The sequence below is a fragment of the Cheilinus undulatus genome, linkage group 8 (genome assembly GCF_018320785.1).
Source record: "Cheilinus undulatus linkage group 8, ASM1832078v1, whole genome shotgun sequence".
In the NCBI taxonomy this organism is placed as follows: domain Eukaryota; kingdom Metazoa; phylum Chordata; class Actinopteri; order Labriformes; family Labridae; genus Cheilinus; species Cheilinus undulatus.
In genome coordinates, this window is record NC_054872.1 from 21,105,856 (window position 1) to 21,129,024 (window position 23,169).

Here is a 23,169-nt window from a genome sequence, read left to right on the forward strand (position 1 = left end):
ACTACAGTCAAGTCTGGATTGTGACATATACCTCCATGGAGGGAAGTGGGAGATATGTGTGTCTGCATGTGGGTGTTTTGTGTGATCAGGAAACTTCATGACCCTTTGCCATGGCCCTTCCTGCTCATTGTTTTAATGGATGAAGGACGTAGATGAGGGGCAACTAACTGGCGGACCGCGGTCCAGGTCTGGACCCAGACACCATCCGATATGGACCCGGACCCAGACCCACAATCATTAGAAAGACAAAGAGAGTAGACGAAAAGACGAGTGAGCTGAGACAAGTAGTCTAGGGTCCTATGATTTCCGCGTTAACGGAATCACGGAATTGGTCAATAAAAAACGAATCTACTATTTAATGCGGAAATCGCAGAAACTGAATGCATTTGACTGAAATGCTGTGTTTTTAGAAAGCGGAACGTATATCTGAGGAATATGTTCCAGGGGATCACTAAAGCGGGGCACAACTTGTGCCTCAATTCACAAAACACTCACCCCGCCCCCTCCTAAACAATACAAAGCATGTTAGAGCAGCTGCACGAAACACTGGCAAACAAGTAGCTCAACACGGCCCAGTACTGTGTGACATAATGTTGTACCTTCAAGAAAACTCATCCTTGCTACAAGTTATTTTACCTCACCACACCAGAGAGTCACGGAGAGAGAGACGGAGAGAGAGAGAGGCGTGTCTGTGCGCCAAGCACACAGCTGAAGTCACAACTTGAAGACCTACTCAACCCTCGGAGGCTTCAAACTCATGCTGGACAGACTCGAAGTCCTGTAGTTTAAATGATATTACATTCGAGTAACAATTAGCTTAATAAATCCTCCTGTAGATACTGTAGTTCCCTTTGGTTGCTTAACAAGCCAATACGCGTGTGCATTAATGTAGCAGTCTGATATGAGGCAGACAGACAGTGAGGATGAAGAGGGATGGTGAGAGAACTGTTACAGTCAGGAGTAAAAACACAATGTTACAGAATGAGAGAGGAAAGAAAATTAACAGGTTTACTTGTAACCATTTAACTTTAATGTGACCTTATTAAGTTACTATCACTCTGTGTTTGAGAGAACAGAAGAATTTCTTCATTTACATTATAAACATCAGTTAGGATGTGATTATACACGTGGATGTGTCTTAAAATGTTGGAAATATCTGACTGTTACACTAGTCATAGAGCTAAACAAAAACCCCTGCCAAAAAACTCCCCACAGTAATTTGTGTAGTGCACATTTTCTACGTGGAAAGTTAAGAAAGCCTGAAATGTCAGTAAATCAGTAAATGCCTGTAAATCATTTCATGGACCGTAAAGCAAAGCATCTTCTACTGTAAGGTCTCCTTTGCAACATTAGCACTGAATAAGCTAATGCTAGAAAACATCAGTATTAAGGTTTAAAATGTAATCCTATTCACAGGTGACTTTCAGCTCAATGAGATCTATATGTTTTTCCATGCTCCCTTCCTTTCTTCCCATTCGGTGTGGGGTATTTTTTTTTCTTTTTTTTTCTCTCCATCCCTGTCAGTCTGCCTCTCATTCTCACTCTCAGACTCGTTCCCCTAATGAGACAGCGACCGTCCTCCCTGTAGGGAAAGAGGCCAGCGCCCCTTACACACTCACACAGACGAACATGCAGACATTGACTGCACATATGCATACACATGCAGACAGGACACATGCAGACATGCAGACATCCATGCAGATAAAATGACAAACCCCCACCACACACACACAACACAGACAGAGACACACACTGACCCAGAAATCCCATCTCTATTATGCAGAACATCAGTTAGCTGATGGTGGAGCTGATTATGCAGCTACCCTCTGCTAGCCCACAACTCCCTGTTGGATATCTGCCTTTAAAACCCCCAATCCCAAATGTCTTTTTAGCATATCAATAGAGAATTATATATTCCTAAACAGTAGGACTTGCATACATATAGCTTTTCACAACTTTCTCATCTCCTAGTGTCACAGTATGTGACTGTTTCAGAAAGACAAATTTAGACAAACATTTCACACAAAAAGCATCCCAAAGTAACATTCAGCTGTCACACTAATGTAAAGATGAAAGAGTCTCCTTCTCATGACTTCTTTTTATGTCCAATAGTATATTTGCTATAAATATGTGCAAAGAAAGTGCCAGTATTTTATTTTCAGAATGAGTATTCTTAGTTGAAAAGAGGCATTTTTTTTCTCTTGGTTAACTTGCTCATTAAATGCTTTAAAAAGATCCTTAATAACCCTTATAAGCAGCTTTAGTTTCCTGTGCCAACACTGAGCTTACAATATGTTCAGTGAGTGACTCACGGATGATCGGCATCTCAAAAGTGAGAAAATGAGGGTGGATGCAGTTTGAAACACTTAATGGTGCAAGTGTTTGAATTATCCAACAGAAAATGCTCAAGGGTTAGGAGGAAGTGAAAAGATGCATACATGCCAGAAATATTTGACTGGTAAATACCTCAGATTAAAGTTACTGGTGCAAGTTGTGGCTCTCAGTGGGATCTCCATTCACCAGTCTGTATGCACATATTTAATTTGCATGTTAAAAAACCTGAAAACTGCAAATCTGAGAGAAAAAACTTTAAGTTTAAAGCTTGGAAGACGTAAATTGGCTCACTGATAAAAGGAAAGTGTGACTTTTTGCTGTGGAAGCACATTATGCCAATAACCAGTGATGTCTCTGGGTTGAGTAAGCAACGAGGGGTGCTACCAGAACTCTTTCAAGAGCACATACTGTAGCTTTTGAAAAATAATGTCTAAAATTTGCTCTATCTGTGTAGAAATTCCTCCCTCATTATGTTTATCTCTTCACTATACTGTAATCTTTCGGTCTCTTGTTCCACACTGTTTTTTTTGTTTTGTTTTGTTTTTTTTCCAGGATAAGTGCCACCTACTGCCAGTGTTGGGGAAACTCATTACAAAGTTATCCATTAGAGCAGTGGTTCTCATACGGCATTATATTGTAGTATACAACTCCAACTATATAACAATCAAATGTACTATGATGTGTGATAAAGAGAATATTTTACATGGATATGAACATGGTGTGCCTTGAGATTTTGGCTTGATCTGAGGTGTGCCTTGGACAAATAAAGCATAAAAACCACTGTGTTAGACTACTCAGATTACTTTTCTGTTGTAACAAGCAACATAACAACGTAGTTTTGTAATGTAAGTAATCGGTTACTGTTTGTCATAAAAACAATCTGTTTCTGACCACAACTTCCATATTTCCTTTTTCTTTAAACTTTTTTTTAAGTATAAAAAAGATCTCAGAAGCATGATTGTTTGTTTTTACTTTTACTTCTCTACATTTCAAAGACAAATATGGTACTTTTGAATCCACTACCTTTTCCATACATTTTCTTGTTACATGCTATGTTTTCAGAGGTGGACTGATCTGGTCTGAAAGTCAGTTAACTGTGTTGGTGTTGTTCTGCCTGTGTTTGTCTTGTATGTTTTGGGTGCAGAGAAGTAAAAACTATTGCACATTTGGAAATCTGCAGCATAAATGTACACCCATGTATTCTACCACATGTTGCTGGCATCTGGTCAAACCTTGTATCTCCAAAATCACCACTTTTCAGAAATGAAAAAAACATTGTATTTTTCCAAATATTAAATAATGAATGGTCAGTTAGCATTCTTTTGGTACTTTCTAATACTTTAAAACATCCTGACAGATATAAAGAGAGAGACCAACATTGGTTGCCAGCATTGGTTGATGAAACAAATAAAATCATGAATGGAGATGTGAAGTTTCGGCCCGACAGCAGCAGTATGCACTGTCATAATACAACAACAACAAACAAAACCGCCTCTCACCCAGTGACAGCTGGGATAGCCTCCAGCCCCCCATGACCCCCAATGGGATAAAGGATAAAGAAAATGGATGGATAGATGGATAATACAACAATGTGTTGAGATTTAAAACATGTACTTTAAATACATGAGTATTTCTTCAAACCAGGTACTTCAGTACTTTGACTGAGCAACTTTTTTCCTGTTAATTTATTTTTGTTTTCAGACAAACACATAGAAGATGTATTTTTTACCTTGACATGCTTGGACTGTCATCTGCGGTCTTCCTAAGTAGCTTCATCTGACTGCTGTGACGTGTCCTTATCAGCTGTTCTCCCCAGGCGTGGTCAGCCTGACCTGACGGACCTGACAGGTCTTTCTGTTTATTTGCCTGAAAAAAAGAGAAACAAAATGAACAATCAAGATAAGAAGACAAAATGATTTACTTGATCTAACCTTTCTTGTGCTGAAGTTTTATTTAATCAGGAGTATCTATATTTTGACTCAGTTGGTCAGACTGTGTATTTTGCTCACTCCTGCAAATTGCACATCAGCATCTATGACATCCCAACTCCCATCAGCTGTAATCTGATGACCAGTTCTTTCTCTATAAACAGATACCAGTGTGCTAGTGTAGCTGACAGCTATTTCAACTTGGGCAAGCATTTACATTTCCTGACTCCCTGAAAGCATCTGAAATCTGACAGTCATTAAAGAAACAATTTATTTGAAAAGTTTTTGTCTTCTCTTGAAGATGGACCTGAAAAAACTATTATTTTAATTTTTCATTACGTTGTAATTTCACCAAACTTAAAATCTGTTGCTGCAAGTAACTCACAAGAAGATCAATTTATTTTTTGGACACATCTGGTTGAATTAAACTTTTCCACTACTGAACGCAGACTCACTAGAAACAGACAAACAGACACTACTTTGATCAATAAAGTTCGTGCTAACTACTAGCCACTTAAAAATTATCAAGAAGGTGGCATCCGTTCCCAGAGGGTTGATGGGTTCTTAAATTACTGACACTAAAGGCCGCTCATAAGGGGGGATAAAGGAGAGTGCTTTCTGCATGTCAGGGTTCACACTGGATACTCCAGCTTCCTCCCACCACCAAAAACACAATTGGCTCAACCCCTTTTCTAAAAACAGAATTACCTTTTTGTTAATATTAACAATGTGGATGGGCACATTGACTAAACCACTGGAAAGTAATGTCAGACTTTATAGCTAGGCCATGATCAGCATGAACATTAAAATGCAAGAAAATAAAGAAGGAACTGAGAAAGCTTAAAGGGTAAACTAACGAAACAATTGCAAAAATGGGTTAAAGGTGACAAACATGATCAGGCAAAGTGGTGAAAGGGGTCAAATATTTATAAAATGGCTGTATGAAATGGTGAAAAGGGGTTAGAGAGTGGAAAAAAATGGCTAAAAGTGGCAAAAATTGCAATTACAGTATGTTTGACTGTTTTTGTTCTAGATGCAATAAAAACCCAATATTTTCATCCCTGCATGGCATCTTCTGTAAGTACATGAGTAATAGGATACCACATAACTTAAATATATCTTGATGAAATCATATTGCATAGGCCACTAAAATCCAACTTCGCTGGATAAAGTTTTTTGTCGAGAAAAAAAAAGAGCTTTTAAACTGTAATTTAACTGTGAGGGAAGAACATTTTAGTCATCCTACACTCCACTTTTCCACTTTCTGGTTCCTGCTGGCAAATTTTAACTTCTAAAAGGTCAGTTTTCTTCATTTGAATATTCCTGATGGCCTGTCTCACTTAACAGTGTGAGTGCTGAAGGGTTATCATTGCAAATTGGAGGGAAAATAACCTAGTGTCAGATGGATGAGATGATAGCTTCAAAATGAAATGGAAAAATCTGACAGTCATCTTTTGCTGCACTCTCCATTTGTGTGAAATCTGAAATCATCTGCACAATGTGAAGCAGTCAGCAGCAGCACTAGAACTAAGTTGAGTTCACTCTACAAATACCTCAGGTCTCAGGGGTCCGCCTTTATAGATTGGTGCAGTGCAGGGGTGACGACTGGTGACCCCAGCAAAGATTGCTTGCTAAGCAAATAAGCAAAGTAATCTGTCTGTGAGTGTGTCTGTGCATGTATGTGTCCATACATCCAGGAGATTGTGTGTAAATACAAGGCTTGTGTATGTGTTTGCATATGTGTCTGAACATGTCTGCGAATGTGTGAGTGTGCTGAGAATGTGGTCCCTTTGCATGTTCATTGATAATGCCATGCATTGCCTTTCTGCATGTTTTAGCTGGGTAATTGAAAGGCCATCTGTGGTCTACTGGGGAGGTTTAGTAAAGGGTAAACTACGAGGCTCATTATTTTAGTCGGACGAAGCCCTTGGAGGCCAAAACAAATTAGTTAGTGTCCAGTTTAACCTTCAGGAAACTCAATTACGGTAGGTGAGGTGAGTGCATGTGCAGTCTACAGCCATGTTATTTAGGAGTGTGTGCATACTTGCATACATTCTCCAAAATAGCAGTAATAAAACAAAGTCAAGCTGACCTGGAGTTCTGGGAAGACAAAACCAGCAACTACTTTGTCAAAGTGACAGTGTCGTCCGAGCCAGAACTTCATCCAGCAGCGTGCACAACAAAGAAAGTTGATTACACACAGAGAGTGTGTTTCTGCCTTTGCATGTCTGCTGGGTATATAAACATGGAAACAGGCCTGACCTGCATGTCTCAGCAGTTTCCTGTGTAAGTCGAGCTTTGTGTGTGTGTGTGTGTGTGTGTGTGTGTCTCCATGGCTCTCCTGTCACTCCTCAGGCCTGCAAAGCAACGCTCTCCACTCTATTAGTGTGTCTCAGTGTCTGTGCAGAAGCACATGTGTGTCGGCCTTTACATGTATGTGTGGGTTTCCATCTGTCTCCTGTCACCAGCAGTCCTCGCTGCACCTTTAGGACCTGTAAAGATCAGGGGTCATTTCTCCAAAGGTCCAAGGTCACCCTTGAAAAGGTGAAAAGTCAGCAGGGTCAGGTCTGCTGTGAGGTGACATTGAACAAGCATACAGCTGAAGGCTCCACAGCCAGCACCTTGGGGAACTTCAAGAACATCCCACGTGGGCAGACAGAGCTTTCAATATAAAGACATACCAGGCCTGTCTTTTAGGGGAAGAGCGACACGGCCAACCTTCCTGAGGGATAAGACAAACCCCCTTAAGATTCGTCTGCAAAGTTATGAATGTCTTTAGGTATCCAATATGAAATTAAACCCTATTAAGCAGCATTTTAATGTTTCCAGATGATGTGAAAAACCATTGGCAGCTGTTTGTCTCTCATCATAAACCTTCAAAAATGTGCCTTTTCTATTCGTACATTGACTCAACTTCTGTTAATCATATTTAGGTACAAAGGATCATTATGAAATTTTGATGAGGGGAACAAGTTGATGGAAACCAGCCCTGGAAGCTCTGCAAAGTCTCGACCCTTGATGGGCTTTCCCTGATTTTCTTGCCTAACCAAACAAAGAGGGCAACAATGAGCTCTATCCATCTTAAGGTAGAATAATATGGGTCACCCATCCAGGAAAAGGAAATGTAGCATAATACTGAAAAATATGCGTCAGAAGGGATTTAGAAAAGGGCATGCTGTATGGAGACTGAAAAATTAGTGGGTACATTCATATAGCTGCAGATATCCTACATTACACCACTGGTTCTAGTTCTCTCAGAGTCAGAGCTCAGAGGGAAAAAACTTCAGGTGTCAATATTATCCATTAAGAGTAAGTCTTTCCCTGCTGAAGCATCAAATGGCCAGTGCTGCGGTTCAAATGGATAAGAGTAGTGCTACGCCACTCTCCGCTGTCCAATGTGGCCACGCCCCCACTTGGGGGAAAACAAGCCCACAGTAATACCATGGCCAGCAAATCAGTTTCTGGTAGTTTTGGCTCCACTCTGGGCAGCTGCCAAGTCCTGCTGGAAAATGAAATTTGTATCTCCATAAAGCTTCTCAGCAGATGGAAGCATGAAGCGCTCTGAAATATCCTGGTAGGCAGCTGACAGCATTGACTCTGGACTTGATAAAGCACAGTGGACCAGTCATTGCTGGCTGTGGAAACTGAAAACACTGGAATTTCAAACACCTTGGATTCTGTGCCTCTACAGTCTTCTTCCAGACTCTGGGACCTTCATTTCCAAAAGAAATTCAAAATTTACTGTTGTATGAAAACAGGACTTTGGAGAATTGAGCAACAGTCCAGTTGTTTTTCTCCTTAGCCCAGGTGAGAAGCTTATAATGTTGTCTGGGGTTCAGGATTACCTTGACACAAGGTACACCACTAGGGTCGTCCATTTCCCCGACTGTCTGTGTGTGGTGGCTTTTGGATCCAGCTGCAGTCCACTCTTTTAAAGCTCCCCTAAGTTCCTGAATCTGCTTTGAGTGAATCTTCTAAAGGCTGCCCTCATCCCTGTTACTTGTGCACCTTTTCTCGTCCAGTCAACTCTCCATGAATTTGCTTTGACACGGCCTCTGAGAGCAGCCTGCCCCTTCAGCAGTGACCTTCTGTGGCTTACCCTCCTTGTGGTGGGTGTCATTGATTGTCCTCTGGACATTTATCAAGTCAGAAGTCTTGCCCATGACTGTGGTTGTGTGAACTGAACCAGAGTGAGAGAATGAAGGCTCAGGAAACCTTTGCAAAGTAGACTTTTCAACAACATTCTCGAATTTTGAGATAGTAGATGAACAAACAAAACGTCTCGAAGAGTTTCCCATTGTATGAATAAAAGTTTAACTTTCTTAAGTAAATCATGTTATGTTATTCATAATGATAAAAGATGCCGATATTGTAACATCTCTGGCTGTGGGAGAAACAGTATGGTATCTGTTATAAAAGGAAAAAGCTTTGATTAAATGTGTTTCTTCTGCACTCAAACTGTACAGTGCTTGGAAGAAAATCACTGACAGGCTGTAATGTTAGCCAAACCCTCCATTTTCCCCTTAATCCAGAGACAAACAAGTGAGAGTCATTAAAGACTATACAGAGTATTTACTTGTATCTCCCCGCTGTATTAAATTGCCAAAGAGTTTTTGTAATTTGCTTCTATATCTGCTCCAAACTGCAGAGGAAGATTTTTAAAAACAACAAATGTCTGAGAGATGAGTCATTTAGAGACGTCTTTCATCAGTCTGTGTTTAAAAGAAGACTTGAAAGAAGCGGAAGTCCAAGTTCACCCTGGAATTAAGAATAGGGGCTGTTTAGCTTATATACACAGACATCCGTTAACATCCACACACAAACACACCCGTAGTGTGCACCCACACATACACACTGGCCAAACAAATGTCTCACCCAAACACCAAGTCAACCCATTCACCCTGACTGGCCAGTTAAAAACAAAGTTTTCCCCTGTAGCTAAGCCCAAGCCTGACCATAATTGAGTCTGTGCTTTCAAGTGATTTTATTGAACTCCACTGCTGTGTTTTTATTGTTTATATTGGTTTCTATACAGCTTCTTCTTTTATTTTTGTAATTGTCAGTGTGTGTTTGTGGTGTGTGCTGATGCCTGGTGAAATAAATGACAATATCTGTCAATATATGCTGTTTTTATGTGTTACATTTATTTATCCTCAGAGTCTGCACGACAGCTGGTTTTCTGTCTGCATTGCACCTTCACCATCAATGACTTAAACTGCACAAGAGGTCGTAGAGTTTTTCATCAAGAAAATGTAGCCAAGAGAGGAAACAAACAGGATTTAATAGCCAATAATAAGCAGTAAAACTATGCTCCTCTTACACAAATGGAGCTACAGTAAAAGGATATAAAAAAATGACTGATTAGAAGCAGCATTCATTAATGCTCCTGCCCAGTATTCATACACACACACACACACACACACACACACCCACACACACAGTTCAGACAGGCATAATTAGGGCTAATGTAAGGTTCTTAGTAGATGTTATCACAAAAGGAGTAAGTGATGTTATCCAGCAGGGAAGGGGCCTAAAGCTACTCTGCTGATTTTCTTTCCTTGATTATATTGGCAGGAAAGGAACCTTTGTTCCCAAGTTGATTCTTAGTATTATTTAAGGTCATTTTATTGAATGAGCAAAGCCCTGTGTTAGCTGTAATCAATAAAAATAATGCTATTGGCTGTAATGGTCAAAAAATGTTCAATAAAAGTTTACTTCAATCTCAATTTTGCAAATTAACTGTGGGTCATGCCACCTCTTTTCCTCATTTTAATCGTTTAACCTCACACTATTGGGCAAATCATTTTAGTGAGAAGCATGCATGTTAAGCTGTTTGTGGATATCAGAACTTGTGTGACATCTGCTAAAACTGTCTAATAGTGGCTGTTGAATTGTTTAATCTTTAGTTTGACATGTTTTATAACAGAAAAGGCTGAACTTAAGAAGGAAACTGTCTGCATCATAACCTCACAAGGGGACTCATGTTCTCCCACGCTGCCTCAGCTTTATCTGCTGTAGTAAGTCGTTATGAGTCAGAGTGGTGGTTTCATATTGTGTTCAAATTATTTCAACTAGAACTGTACCATTGCGGAAAATGGGGCCAATGACAATTTGCCTGATACCGATGCTGTTACAGATCTTTTTTTTTTTTTCAATCACAATTTTTGGTGCAAGACTTCCAGAGTGCCAACAGTTTCTCTTGTGTCTGACCATGATATAAACAAAAGTATTTAGCTGCCTGACCATTACAACATCAGGGACTGCACTGACATTGTATTGAAATACATGTATCTTACATGTGGCGTTAAAGATGTGAAGTTTTGTGGGAATATGAGTCCATTCATTCTGTTGAGCATTAATGAGGTCAGGCATTGCTATTGGACAACAAGGCCTGGCTTTCAATCTCTGTTCCACTTCATCCCAAAGGTGCCCAGTGGAGTAGAAGTCAGTGCTCTGTGTGAGATAGTCAAGTTCTTCCACACCAAACTCATCAAACATTCTATCTAGTCTTTGCTTTGTGCACTGGTGAAAAAAAATAGAAAAAGGCCTTCTCCAAACTGTCACCACAAAGATGGGAATGTAGCATTGTCCAAAATGTCTTGGTACGCAGAAGCATAAGGTTGTCCTTCACTGGAGATAAGGGGCCGATCCCAAACCCTAAAAAACAGCCCCATACCATTATCCCTCCTTCACTGAACTTCACAATTGGTTCAGTGCAGTCAGACAGGTAATGTTCTCCAAGCATTCATCAAACTCAGACTCGCTCATCTGACTGCCAAACAGAGAAGCGTGATTTGTCACCACACAGAACATGTTTCCACTCCTGCACAGCCCAGTGTCTGACTCTTGGCATTGGACTTGATGATTCAAAGCTTGCATGCAGCTGCTCAGCTGTGGGAACCCATTCTATGAAGCTCTTGCTGCACAGTGTTTGTGCTTCTGTCAATGCCAGTGGAAGTTCAGAACTCTTCAGCTATGGAATCAGCAGAGCATTGGCAACTTTTACGCACCATGAACCTCAGCAGTAGTTGACCCCATTCCGTGATTTTATTTGGTCTTCCTCTTGGTGGCTGAGTTGCTGTTGTTCCTAAATGCTTCCACTTTCTAATCATATCACTTACAGTTGACAATAGAATATCCAGCAGGGATGACATTTCACAAGCTGTCTCAGTGCAAAGGTGGCATCCATCACAGCACCACACTTGATGTCACTGAGCTCTTCACAGAGACTCATTTTGTATCACAGTTGGTTGAAAATGGAGACTGCATGGCTTGGGGCTCAACTTTATCCACATGTGGCAACGGGTCTGATTGAAACACCTGAATTAAATAATTAACAGGTGTGGCCAAATACTTTTGTCCAAAATTTCCCCTGATTTAACAGTTAGGTAAACCCGATGCTACCATTAAAATGGTTGGAGTCAACAGGTAAACAGGATGTTGGCCAATCAATCTTGAAACAAGTCACCCCTTATTTTTTTGGTCATACTCTTTATTTGACCAGTTTTTGAGCTAGTGAATATGTTTGTGCTAGTTTAGCTTGAAAGAAATTGTGTCCAGTGATTCCCCAGCAGGAGAAGGAATGCCCCTTTCCTGGTTGCATTTTGTACAAGGCAAGTGACGGGGCTCTGTTCCTACTTCAGTCATGTACAGTGTTGGAAAGTTGAGCGTCCCACAAATGCCATGTCAAGTAAATGCACATCTCACAAGCCAGGTATCCTAACTATGATCAGGAGTGGGCTGTGGCTGTGGATGGTAATTAAAGTAGCAGTGTTACTGATAATGTTACTCTGCTAGCCCACTACTCCACTAAAGCTCAGTTTAGTTCATGATAAAAACACATTTTATTTCTGACAACTTCACATCAAAAGCCCTCACTTATTATGTTTTCAAAATGCCTTCATGACAAAACAACCTTGAAGAATATAATCACCCCGCAGCGCTTTCTGTATGCCCCTGGACATTAGACTATCCAGCTCCACTGATGTTTTTAAAAGAAAACTGAAGACACATCTTTTTATTTTGGCTTTTAACATGGGGTAATTTTTTTATTGTTCTTTTATATGTTTACCTTAGTGCTATCACTTTCTAATCTATGGTTTTGTATTTTATTGACTTTAAATTCTTAAGTCTCTCTGCTGTATTGATGTTATTTCCTCAGTTAGTCTTTTTCTACTCCTATTGTTTGTTCTATTTGGTTTTTATTGATCTGTGCTGTCTGTCTGTTCCTTGTAAAGCACTTTGGGCTACATGTCTTGTGTACGAAAGGTGATATACAAATAAATAAAGTTGAGTTGAGCTGAAGTGTGTTTCTAACAGTGGCAACTTAACACAACAGTTCATTGTTGCTTCTCTGTACATTTCTCTCACAACGCCAACTCAGTTCCAGCACAGGGCTGGATGGTTTCCTCCTGTTAAAAGGCATTTGTTCCTTGCCGCTGTAACTTTGCTAAATGTTGCTTAATCCTGTGCTCATGGTGAATAAATGTTTGGTCTTTGTAAAAGAGAATATGGTCTTGACTTGCTCTTTTTGAGCAGTTGATTGGTTGAGACCACTCAGATTCAGTTAGAAGCTACAACATATTGTAGACATTACACATAGAGACATATAAGAATAATTTTCTCTGGTCAAATAAACCTGCACATAGAGTGACAGATAAAAACATCTTTCTCTGCTCAACACAAGAGTGGAATATTACATCACAGACTTGTCTGAGGAGGAGACGGGGTCGTAGTGTGAACAGGCGATGGGAGATAACAAAATGAAGCGGCAGCCTATATGTCTGTGATGACTCATGAAAAACATGGTTGTCTGTGGCGCTTAATTCCAGCAGGAGGATTGTGTTCCTGCTGATATGATGGCTTTCAGAACCATGCTGAGATTGGCAGCTGAAGTTTCCTTCAGTAGACTCAGGTTCTCTCACCACTATTAATTACTCGTGCAGGCCTTTGATAAGTGATAAACTCTATAATCGTGTTACATTGTTAAAATCACTTGCTGATGCATCTCACTCACCACGATACCTGACAGTTCTCAAGCCCTCTCGTCAAACCACAGGTGAATTTCTCACCTGTGGCTGTTATTTCTGCTCATCCTGACCTTGACTTTTTGACACCTAACAGGCCTGCTGTATGCAAATGAAAAACTAGCTTCTTCCTCATTGACAAGACCAGCTGGGACGTCCATTTTTAATACAATTGACATAGCCTAAATCAGGAGGACTTTCAGTCCTCTGTTTTTAATGCAAAAGTAATCAAATACACAAAAATCACTATTTTTGGACATTTCACAGAAAAAACTCATCTTGTGCAGGCTGCTACGAAAATCACAGGTGTTAAAAAGCACACATCCCCAAATACTCTATGAGCAGTAAATTAAAATCATGCCTGATCAAACCCAAATTCTTCATTCTGAGTTTCAGTTTTTACCCTTGTTAAGAGGATTCTTTCAAAACCAGATATCTAGACGTAAGACAGTGCAAAAGCCTTATAATGGCTTGCAAGACAAACACAAGCACAGCAAAGACCTGTTTTCTATAAAAAGCACTTTGTTTGATCATCAACATTAACTGAATTACAACTAAAAGCAGTCATACTAATCAAAAAGATGAAGCACTTTTTGATTAAATACATGCTTAGATGAAGATTAATACTGAACTCTTGGACTTGTTCTTTGAAAGTCACATATGATTTGATCTATTTTTAATCAAAATTGGGTGGCCTAACAGTGGAGCAGTGGGTATGTTTGGGGCCAATCCTGAGTCATACTCGACCCAGTGTTAGGGTTATTGTAGGAGGCCAAAAAGCCAGCCCTGGAGCATGAATTTATGTCTCAGTCTAGCCTATGGAAAGAGATTAGTAGTACAGAAGTCTTAAAAACAGAAATAAGCAATGAAAAAAACAAAAAACATTGCCCTTTGAAATAAAAACCGATAGTGATCTCAATGATCAGTAAGGCCCAAATCCTGCAGCCATACAACATAGCACATCTTATTTTATGATTACAGGAGTCACTGTAGTGTATCAATTTATGACTTTTCATTAGAAAAATTCCCTCTGAGTTATATCCTGTAAATTAAGCTCCTACAAAGAACTTGTTTTTGTTTGTTTTTGCTGATTCTGTATGGTACATGCAGAAAAATTATTTTCTGACAAAAAACTCATCCCAATTTCTTTTAAACAGCTAAATTTATAACTCATTTTGAATTTGCCATTAACCAACCCCATGACAGTGGTCTCAGGCAATAAAATGAACCATATAGCCAAATTCACTTTATTAGATAGATTTGTGTCTCTTCTCATCTATACGGGCCACTCAAACCCCACCCCTTAGGTCCTGGAGCCCTTTTTCCAGGCCCTACTTTGTTTTAGGGTGAGGCTAAGGGTTTGCTAGGGTTGCTAACCTTAACACTAATGGAGCACCCTCAAACTACGTGAGGGCCTGGGATCTGTCACAGCCATTGCCCCCATGGGCCACAAAAACCCCACCCCCAAGGTCCTGGAACCCTTGTCACTTATGGTCTCATTTGCTTTTGTGGATCATATTCAGCCATCAGTGTTAGCCTTTACCTGCTTCATAGCCAGAACAGATACAGACATGTAACTGGAATAACTGTGTCTACATAATGTGTGTTATCAATATCTCAGTGAGATGTTTGATCAATTTTGAGAACATTCCCTCATCGTCCACTCATGTTTTTCAACCCCAAACTTCTCCCAAAGTTTAATCTCTAAACCTTTGAATCTACAGGCAGCCCACACAAACCTCTTCACCCCAGGGTGTATGCGTGTGTGTTTGTCTGTGTGTGTGTGTGTGAGTCAGTGTGTGGGTGTGTGGTTGTGCATACAAATGAATATGTGTCCATCTTCTCTCCAGTTGAACAGGATGTGGGAGGTCAAAGCAAGGGGTCAAAGGTCCAGGCCTGACTAAATAATTACCAGATACTCTCTGCGACACACTCACACTCACACTGAATCAAAGCCAAACCGCCACAACTATATAGGTTGTTATTTTTGGAAAGTCTGGACAGCGTCTTCCTATGTGACCCACCTATACACACAAACACACAATTAAACATGCTCTCAGTGGCACCCTACCCTCACCCACCTACCCTCACCCACACTTAATGCCCTGGCCTGAGAGCTTGTCCCAGTGACAGGCTATCAGTCAGGAAGCAGAGGAGAGAAAAAGAAACGGGAGCAGGACAAGAGAGAGGCTGGGTGGCTAGATTTAGCCTGTCAGTCAGAAAAGGTCAAAGGTTGCTCTGAAAGCCCCTTGACATGTATGCGCACACACATGAACAGAGGCATGTGTGCACTCACGCACACGTAGAACAGGGTTCATGAAAACAAGGTCATAAGTGGAGGGCAGACAGCTGGCTCGGTTTACAGAGAAAGAGAGAGAGAGCAGACAGCTGGCTACTTTTACTAGCGTCTGCCCTTTAAATAGAGACTGGAAGAAAGTTTAAAGAGGGCACAAGTGAATGTTTACAGCGGGGCAGAAAGGTGCAGGCACTTATTTCAATTGTTCTGAATGAACTCAATAAGAGTAACATGCTGTCAGGAATTCATGAGCACACAGAAAGGCAATAATCAGATCAGTGAAAAGAGGCACAGCGTAATGCAATTGGATACAATTTAATAAAAAGTTTTTGTCTTGATATTTTGCCACAGGCGTCAAACAGCTCAGCCTTTTTCTCTGGCATCCTTTGCAAACTGTTAAAACAGAGGAAGGAAGCAGGTACAACAAAACACAGCCAGTGCCAGATCCTCTGTTTTTCCCTTCATGTCAGTTTGACACACCTTCGAACCATCCGGATCAGTCTAGACCAGCACATGCCATTTCACCTCAGGTCCCAGGACTGTGAAAAGTCTTTTGTTTTAATTCCACACCCAGGTACTTAATGCCATGATGAAAAGGCAGATCAGAATATTTAATCACACAGACTATACATGTTCACAAACACAAACAATGTCATGCTTTCAGACAGGTAAGGTTATCCACTCAAACTCCCTCTAAACTCACACTAACCATATGGCCTGTTGGTCGGGTATTTGTGCTTGCAAGCTGCAGCCAAGATAAATCAGACATTCATTGTTTCTGATTACTGAAGTGTACAGTCATGAGGGGAGAAATAAAAGAGTTGACATCAAGTGGACGAGGAGAATGCAGAATTTTGGAGTTTCTGATCAGGATAAATGTGCTGCTTTATACTCTCAGAGCAGTTTTCTGAACTCATTAGCATCAAACAGCTCTCAACTCAGAGCTAACCCCACACTTTTTAGGGTTAAGGACTTAGGCAGATGTGCTCAGCTTTTTGTCAATCACCAGGGAAGAATGATTTCAGAAAGTTAATAGAACCGTAGACGCATATGCATCTCTTGACTTTACACTCTGCCCTGTTTCAAGATGTGATTTACAAAGTAATGATATTCCAACAAAAACAAGCCCATAAAGTTTTGCAGCTCAGTGCAACTCACTCTTGTTAGGAGTCTGCTGAAGGAGAGGAGCTGCCATGCATGCAGTCTTAAGACCTGCTTCAACACTTTAGATGAAAACATGGCCTTCTATCTAGAGTTTAGTGTAAGTTAGCTCTAGAAAACAATAACCCCTGCTTCTAGTAATAACACCCGATAGAATTTAGATTACTTTGGGGTCTTTTTGCCTGTATTTAGATAGGATAGCTGAAGAGAGACCGGAAACATGGGGAGAGGGAGAGAGTAAGGGAAGACATGCACCAGCCAGCGCAGTGACTGGTGATTGATCCTGCAACCAGTGCATTGAAGATCATAGCCTCTGAGTATGGGTGCTTGCTTTAGCCACTGAGCTAATCCAGTGCCCACCAAATAGCAGAATTACATTTTTAAAGATAATTTTATGTCTTGGGCCAAACAGATAAGAAACTATCATTAGGAAGTCTTGGCATAACACCACCTGGGACATACTGTAAATACTTAAACACTGTGCAGAAACTCAAATACTCTATAGCTATCCAAATTATTTCAGTCTTATTGTTGCAAGCAGAGTTTGGCCTTAACTTTTTTGGTCAGCTGCCACAGTGGCTGGGGGGTTTGAAAACTAGTAGCCACTCGGCATTTTCACTATCCAATTCCATTGTTGGGAAACGATGTGTTATTTGCCAAATTGGGTATGTGTGGTATGAGATGCAACACATGCTCCAATGTCTCTCATCAATATGATCAATACAAGCTTTTTTATTAATAATGCACTTCTCCCTTTACATATGAAACTGCACATTACAGAGATATGTCACACTGCACTGTTATCCAGCATTAAAGCCATTGTGGCTGCATAAATTTGCACAAACAGACCAAGGGATGAGCCAATTTGCAGTTATTTTGGTGTAAATTTGACCCTTGTATGTGTAACAAACACCTGAATCATAACCACTGGTGCTAATAGACAAGCACGGTAAAACAGGTTGTGATGCTGATAAATTCCACCAGGTAAGGTGGCTAAGAAGTCCCTGTTACCTGCCACCCGCATTTGGCTAGTTGCCAAATGTAAATGTCAAGCCTTGGCGGCAAGTATTGTAACACAGACTCTCCTTTATGTAATAAAGATGATTTCATAAAAATGTGCTATATTTGCTCCCAAATGTTTGTCATGGTTTACTTTCGTATGGAATTTGACTAGCAAAACAGTTTGGGATGCTTTTATTCTTTGCGTAAGAATTATAGGACTTCTTATCCTTTTTTTTTTTTTTTTTTTTTTTTTGCTTCTTGAGTAGCTTTATACTGAGCAATTATGTTTCACATATTCAGACAAGGGCTGCATGGTGGTGCAGTGGTTGGCACTACTGCCTAACAGCAAGAAGGTTACTCCATTGGACAGCACCTTTCTGTGTGAAGTTTGCATGTAAAATACCACCTACCAGAGAATGACACAATATCAAAAGAAATACTTGATAATCAGTACATTACTATATGTTAAATACTTACTTAACATTTATATTATATTTACATTATAGTTCCTTCATATTTCCTCTTTGTTGCTTGTAAAACGCAACTTATAACTAGATAATTAATTAGAATTACTAGGTAATTGGGGCCCACTTAAATAAAGAGCTACCAAAAGCAGCTCTATCTCTTAGTGAAAGTGCATGCCCTCTGAACTTTACTGATTACAAAGTTTCCTTTCATTTTCATCTAGTATAAGTTGAGGTGAGGTTGAGTGTCTGTAGGTGGTGCTCACTGCATTCTCTTCAGGCAAAGGTGGATATCCTGTGTCAGGCTGGGACTCCTTGATCTTAATCTTCTAACTTCAAACACGTAAAACTAGATGATTTGAGTGTGTTTTTTAACAAATGAGGACTGGTTGAATCGCAACTGTGCACTTCAAATTTACACTTAGTAGCATGTGATTGTATAAGCATGAAAATGCCCAGTAAACCACTTTGTCTTCAATTTGTCTCCCAGTTGGAGTTCTGCTCCTAAAGCACCACTTTCACCTGCAGGAGCCCCACACTGGGCCCCATGTGGGGTCTCTGCAGGTGAAACCCCAAGGAAGGAAAAAAAAGTGAATAATGTGACCATTGAGTAGAACACACAAAGAGCCCGGCCAGACAGAACAACATGGGTGGTCAAGGTAGAGCGGCCAGGTGGGGTGAAGAGGAGGAGTGGAGAAAGAGAAGAATGGGAGTGGAGCATGTGGTCAACACAGCGGGAAAGCTTGTGGTCATTTCACCCATGGACACACACACATACACACACTGATTGATAGACTTACTGATAACATGAAAGATGCATGGTTAGCCAAACATGGAGACAAACAGGGAGATAGGCCAGGAGCCAGATGAACAGATAGGGATGAATGCAAGGCTACACACAGACGCACAAACTGGTCAACCTCACCAGACAGGCTGAGTTTGCTTCGCCTGTGGGGTTGATCAAGGGTAAGCTGGGCTACAAAGTGATTTGTCTTATTAATGTTCTCTGTCTAGGTCATAAAATCTCCTTCTTTCTCACAACTCATGTAAGAGTAATGCTTTCCTTGTGATTTTATATTATCATCTTATCTCTCAGCACACCATTGATCATCTGTGTCCAGGAAAAGGTGAATGTGTGGTGTGTGTGTGTGTGTGTGTTTAAAATTTCAGCAAAAACATTATGCTGTCTAAAGGTCCACATGTTTGATGCAATACAAGTAAAGCAGAGCTATGCAGGTAATATAAAGCAATGTTAGGGTTAATATTTCATGTGTAAGATCACTTATATCTTTTATAAGGCCGTGTCAAGTACAGCACACAAACCATCCATCTCATTGGTAATTTCATCTCATATTCAGCCTTCACGTCTGTGTGGGACTGTTCTCAATGCCAAACCTCCTCACAGCACAGTTTCTAATAAAACTCAAACCCATCCCATGGGACGAAAGAAGACACATATTGGCCTTATGGATGTTTTTAATCTAAAGAAATGCAAATACAGGTACTCAGGTGTTTACTGAGCGTGCTGAGATGACTTATTAGATTCCTTAAAAATGAAAAAGCACCATCTATCATTTTTAAGGGTTCAAACGGAGACTTAAGGTTGATAGAATCATTATGCATCATGTTTACGTCCTTTGCAACGGCAGTAAACACAGACCAGATGTATGAGGACATATTTAAGGAGATCTAGTCTTAGGGCACAGTCACACTAGGCAATCTGTGCTGTCCCCAAGCTGGTTTGACCCTCACAACCCAGTTTGTTTTCTACAGGATATAACTATGGGCTTTTCATGCCTTTTTTCTAGAGAGGAGGACAGTGGATAGAGTTGGAAACAGGGATAAGAAAGTGGGGGAGAGACACGTGGGTAAGGAGCCACAGGCTGGTCTTGAACCCAGGCTACCCACGTAACCAGGCGATCTGCACCCCCAGTTTGTCCTATGTGAGTGGTCCCTATTGCATTCAAGCATGGCACACCTCCTTGGCCCCGGCATGGATAAAAGAGATGGGCTTCAGCATTGTAAAGCTGGGTGTACACGGTGCAAATTTTGTCCAAGCCAAGTGCCAAGTGTTTGTGGTATATGACGAGATGGCATGTGTACAACAGGTAACCGTGCTCAGGCCTGTTTGGGCTTGGGGCAACGTGAGTCAAGGCCAACAGCTGCCTGGGAAGGGAGAACAATTGATCTTTTACATGAGTATGGTTATTTTCTGTTATTTTATTTTTAAGATTTATTTTGGGGCTTTTTTGCCTTTATTGTAGTGATAGGACAGTTGGTAGAGTCATAAACAGGGATGAGAGTGATGAAATACAGTGAAAGAGCCATGGGTCGGACTTGAACCTGGGCTGCCCTCGTGCATGTGGTGAGACCTAACCACTGGGCCATCTGCACCACATTACTGTTTCTTTTAAAGATAATAAGTATGAAACAAGTCATACATTATAGCCAAAGTAGTGAACTTAACAGATTTAAATGCATACAGCTGGCAGACAATGCACTATTAGGCTCAGTAGCTATGAGAAATAAATGAAGGTCCCCTCTTTAAAAAAGATGTAGTTGTTTGTAGTTGTTTTTGGGGGAGCTTTGATGCAAGGGTAGACAGGTCAGGATTTGATCCCCAGCTTCTGCAGTCACATGTTGAAGTTTCTGACTGATACTGCATGTGCGATATGAATTGCTGTGTTGAAGAGAATGATCATTTTATGTCAATCTCATTTTGGTACATAAAAACATACAAAAAATAAGGAACGTAGCATTTTTTAAATTTTTTTATCAACTCTTCTCAAAAAACATGATGCTTTAAAGTTTGCATAATGTGCAGAGTATAACATCTGTGCATTAAAAAAATACATTTAACTGGTATTTTGACACATTTTAAGTAAGGTTACCTCAGCAGAGTGTTAAATGGATTAGTTAACAGCTATGGACAATTTACATAGTAGCCTCTTCCATCAGTGTGTTATGCGGTGTAAATGGGTGAATGTTACCTGTGATGTAAAGGCACTTTGAGAAGTCAGAAGAAAAATGTTGTACCAGCTCAAGTTCATTTACCATTTAGCCTGGTACAAACATATTACTCTTAGACAATGAAAAATACAAGCCAAACTAAAAGATAATGTTCTATAATCATCTATATATTTCCATGTCTATGTGTACGTGTTTTCAACAAAACAAAAAAAGTAATCAACCAGCAAATTCACACAAAAACAGCTTCCTTTAAGTTCAAACATTTCCACTTGTATGGACAAAAAAGGCCACGCAGCCTTATGAACCTACTGTATCATTATTGTGAAATACAAGTCTTGTATGGGAATTCAGTTAAAGACTAAGCTGAACACAAGCATATGCCAGAGCACACTTTCCAAACATGGGTATCTGTTTACATCACAGCTAAACATACAGCTAAAGTCTGTGCATGGCTGATGTTTTCATTGTTTGGGGCAAGTAATCACTACAGTCCAGCATGCAAATGATCCCTAGAGAAAAATTGCTTCACTCTGTCAGAGTTCTCCTTTCCTGGCAAATAACATCATTTACCATGTGTTTAAGGTACTTTATTGCAAACACTTGACTTTGTGTGTGAGTCTACACTGCCTGTGCTTTCAGGACAAGTTGGAAAGTCCTTCTGTCCATAATCAGTGGCGTCCACCCTGTAATCCGGAGTGTGCATTTTCCTTACCAGCAGTGTCATCCATTAGGGTACTAAGATTGCTTTTTTGTTGAAATGAGTAACATACTGCTTTAGTTTTATAATTCAAGTAATCCTGTTATTAGTTACATTTTCATAAAAGTAATCAGTTACTGAAAAAAAAATGCCAAATTTCCTCTTTCTTCCGTGGCTTCAGAAAGAGAGAAAAAAACAAAGGAAGCTCCTTGAAGCATCTGCTCTATTTGTCCTTCTCTCTTCCTGTAGTCGCTACTTTCCAACGTAGCGCCATGCCAGTGGAAGGTAAACATTCTGTGCCATTACGCGTGCATCGTTAGCTTGTTGAGCCAGCGAGATGACAGAGAGAACAGCATGACACTGTGAAATTGTCCCCATTATGTTGGATTTTTGGATAAAAGGGACAAGAACAGCATCATGGTGAAAAGTAAGTTTAAAAGCTCTGTTTACTTTTATTGAATCAGCTGTGCAGCCATTCCAATTGAGCGCTATTATTACGCACAGTGTTTGAGTGAGTCTGTCTGCCTCTGCTCAGCTTGTTGTCTGATTGTGAGAGGGGGATACTTTATTTCGTTTATCAACTATAGGGGCAAACAAGAGGGCACTTTGCTGATGCTGATATCCACACTGTAGTTTTGACCTCAAACTTTAGTCCTAAGAAACATATGGTTTAAGATTGAGGATGAACAAATCAACAAATTTCAGTCCTTAAAACAGACTTTAATGTGTAAGAAATGGTGATGGGTAAAGGAAAAGACTTTAGCTCAGTGGTTCTCAAACTGGGGTCCGATGACCCCTGGGGGTTACAGTGTTACAATGCACTTAGCAGACACTTTTATCCAAAGCGACTTACATCTGGGGCAGGTGTTTCTGGCGTTAAGGACCTTGCCCAAGGGCCCACACTGGACAATTATGCTCTGATTGGGATTTGAACCCCCAATCTCCCATAACACTATCGATCAGCAAGCCATCTATCAGCAAGCCACAGCTTGGGGGTCCTTGGAAAATTTTCTGCCCTGTAAAGGATCCCCAGCCCCAAAAAGTTTGAGGACCCCTGCTGTAGCTGACGTAGGTCTGTTGGTCCAGCCTAAAACTTCACTAGCGTATTTCCTCTACAGCCAATACTTACATCTGATATAGGTGTGTTTTTATTGCCAACATATCAATTGTATTAGAAATTGTCATATCTTCTGAAACAGATCATTTATGTTTGAAGCTAATATTTGCAGATGTCGAGATCCTTACTCTAGACTGGTAGCATTCGTGTGCCAGCTTTCCCTCTCTCTCTTTA

General features: G+C 40.4%; 1 protein-coding gene across 4 annotated transcripts in view; it reads right to left on the reverse strand.

Annotated features, from left to right (window-relative positions):
- The window catches only part of LOC121513959, a 176,462-nt gene that overhangs the window by 30,948 nt on the left and 122,345 nt on the right, over nucleotides 1-23,169 (reverse strand). For all 4 annotated transcript variants that reach the window (XR_005992238.1, XM_041793999.1, XM_041793998.1 and 1 more), the window contains one exon: nucleotides 4,064-4,200. Coding sequence is in view for 3 of the 4 variants with exons in the window: in XM_041793999.1 (XP_041649933.1) it covers nucleotides 4,064-4,200 (137 nt within the window). In the remaining variant the exon portion in view is untranslated. The remainder of the gene's footprint in view (nucleotides 1-4,063; nucleotides 4,201-23,169) is intronic.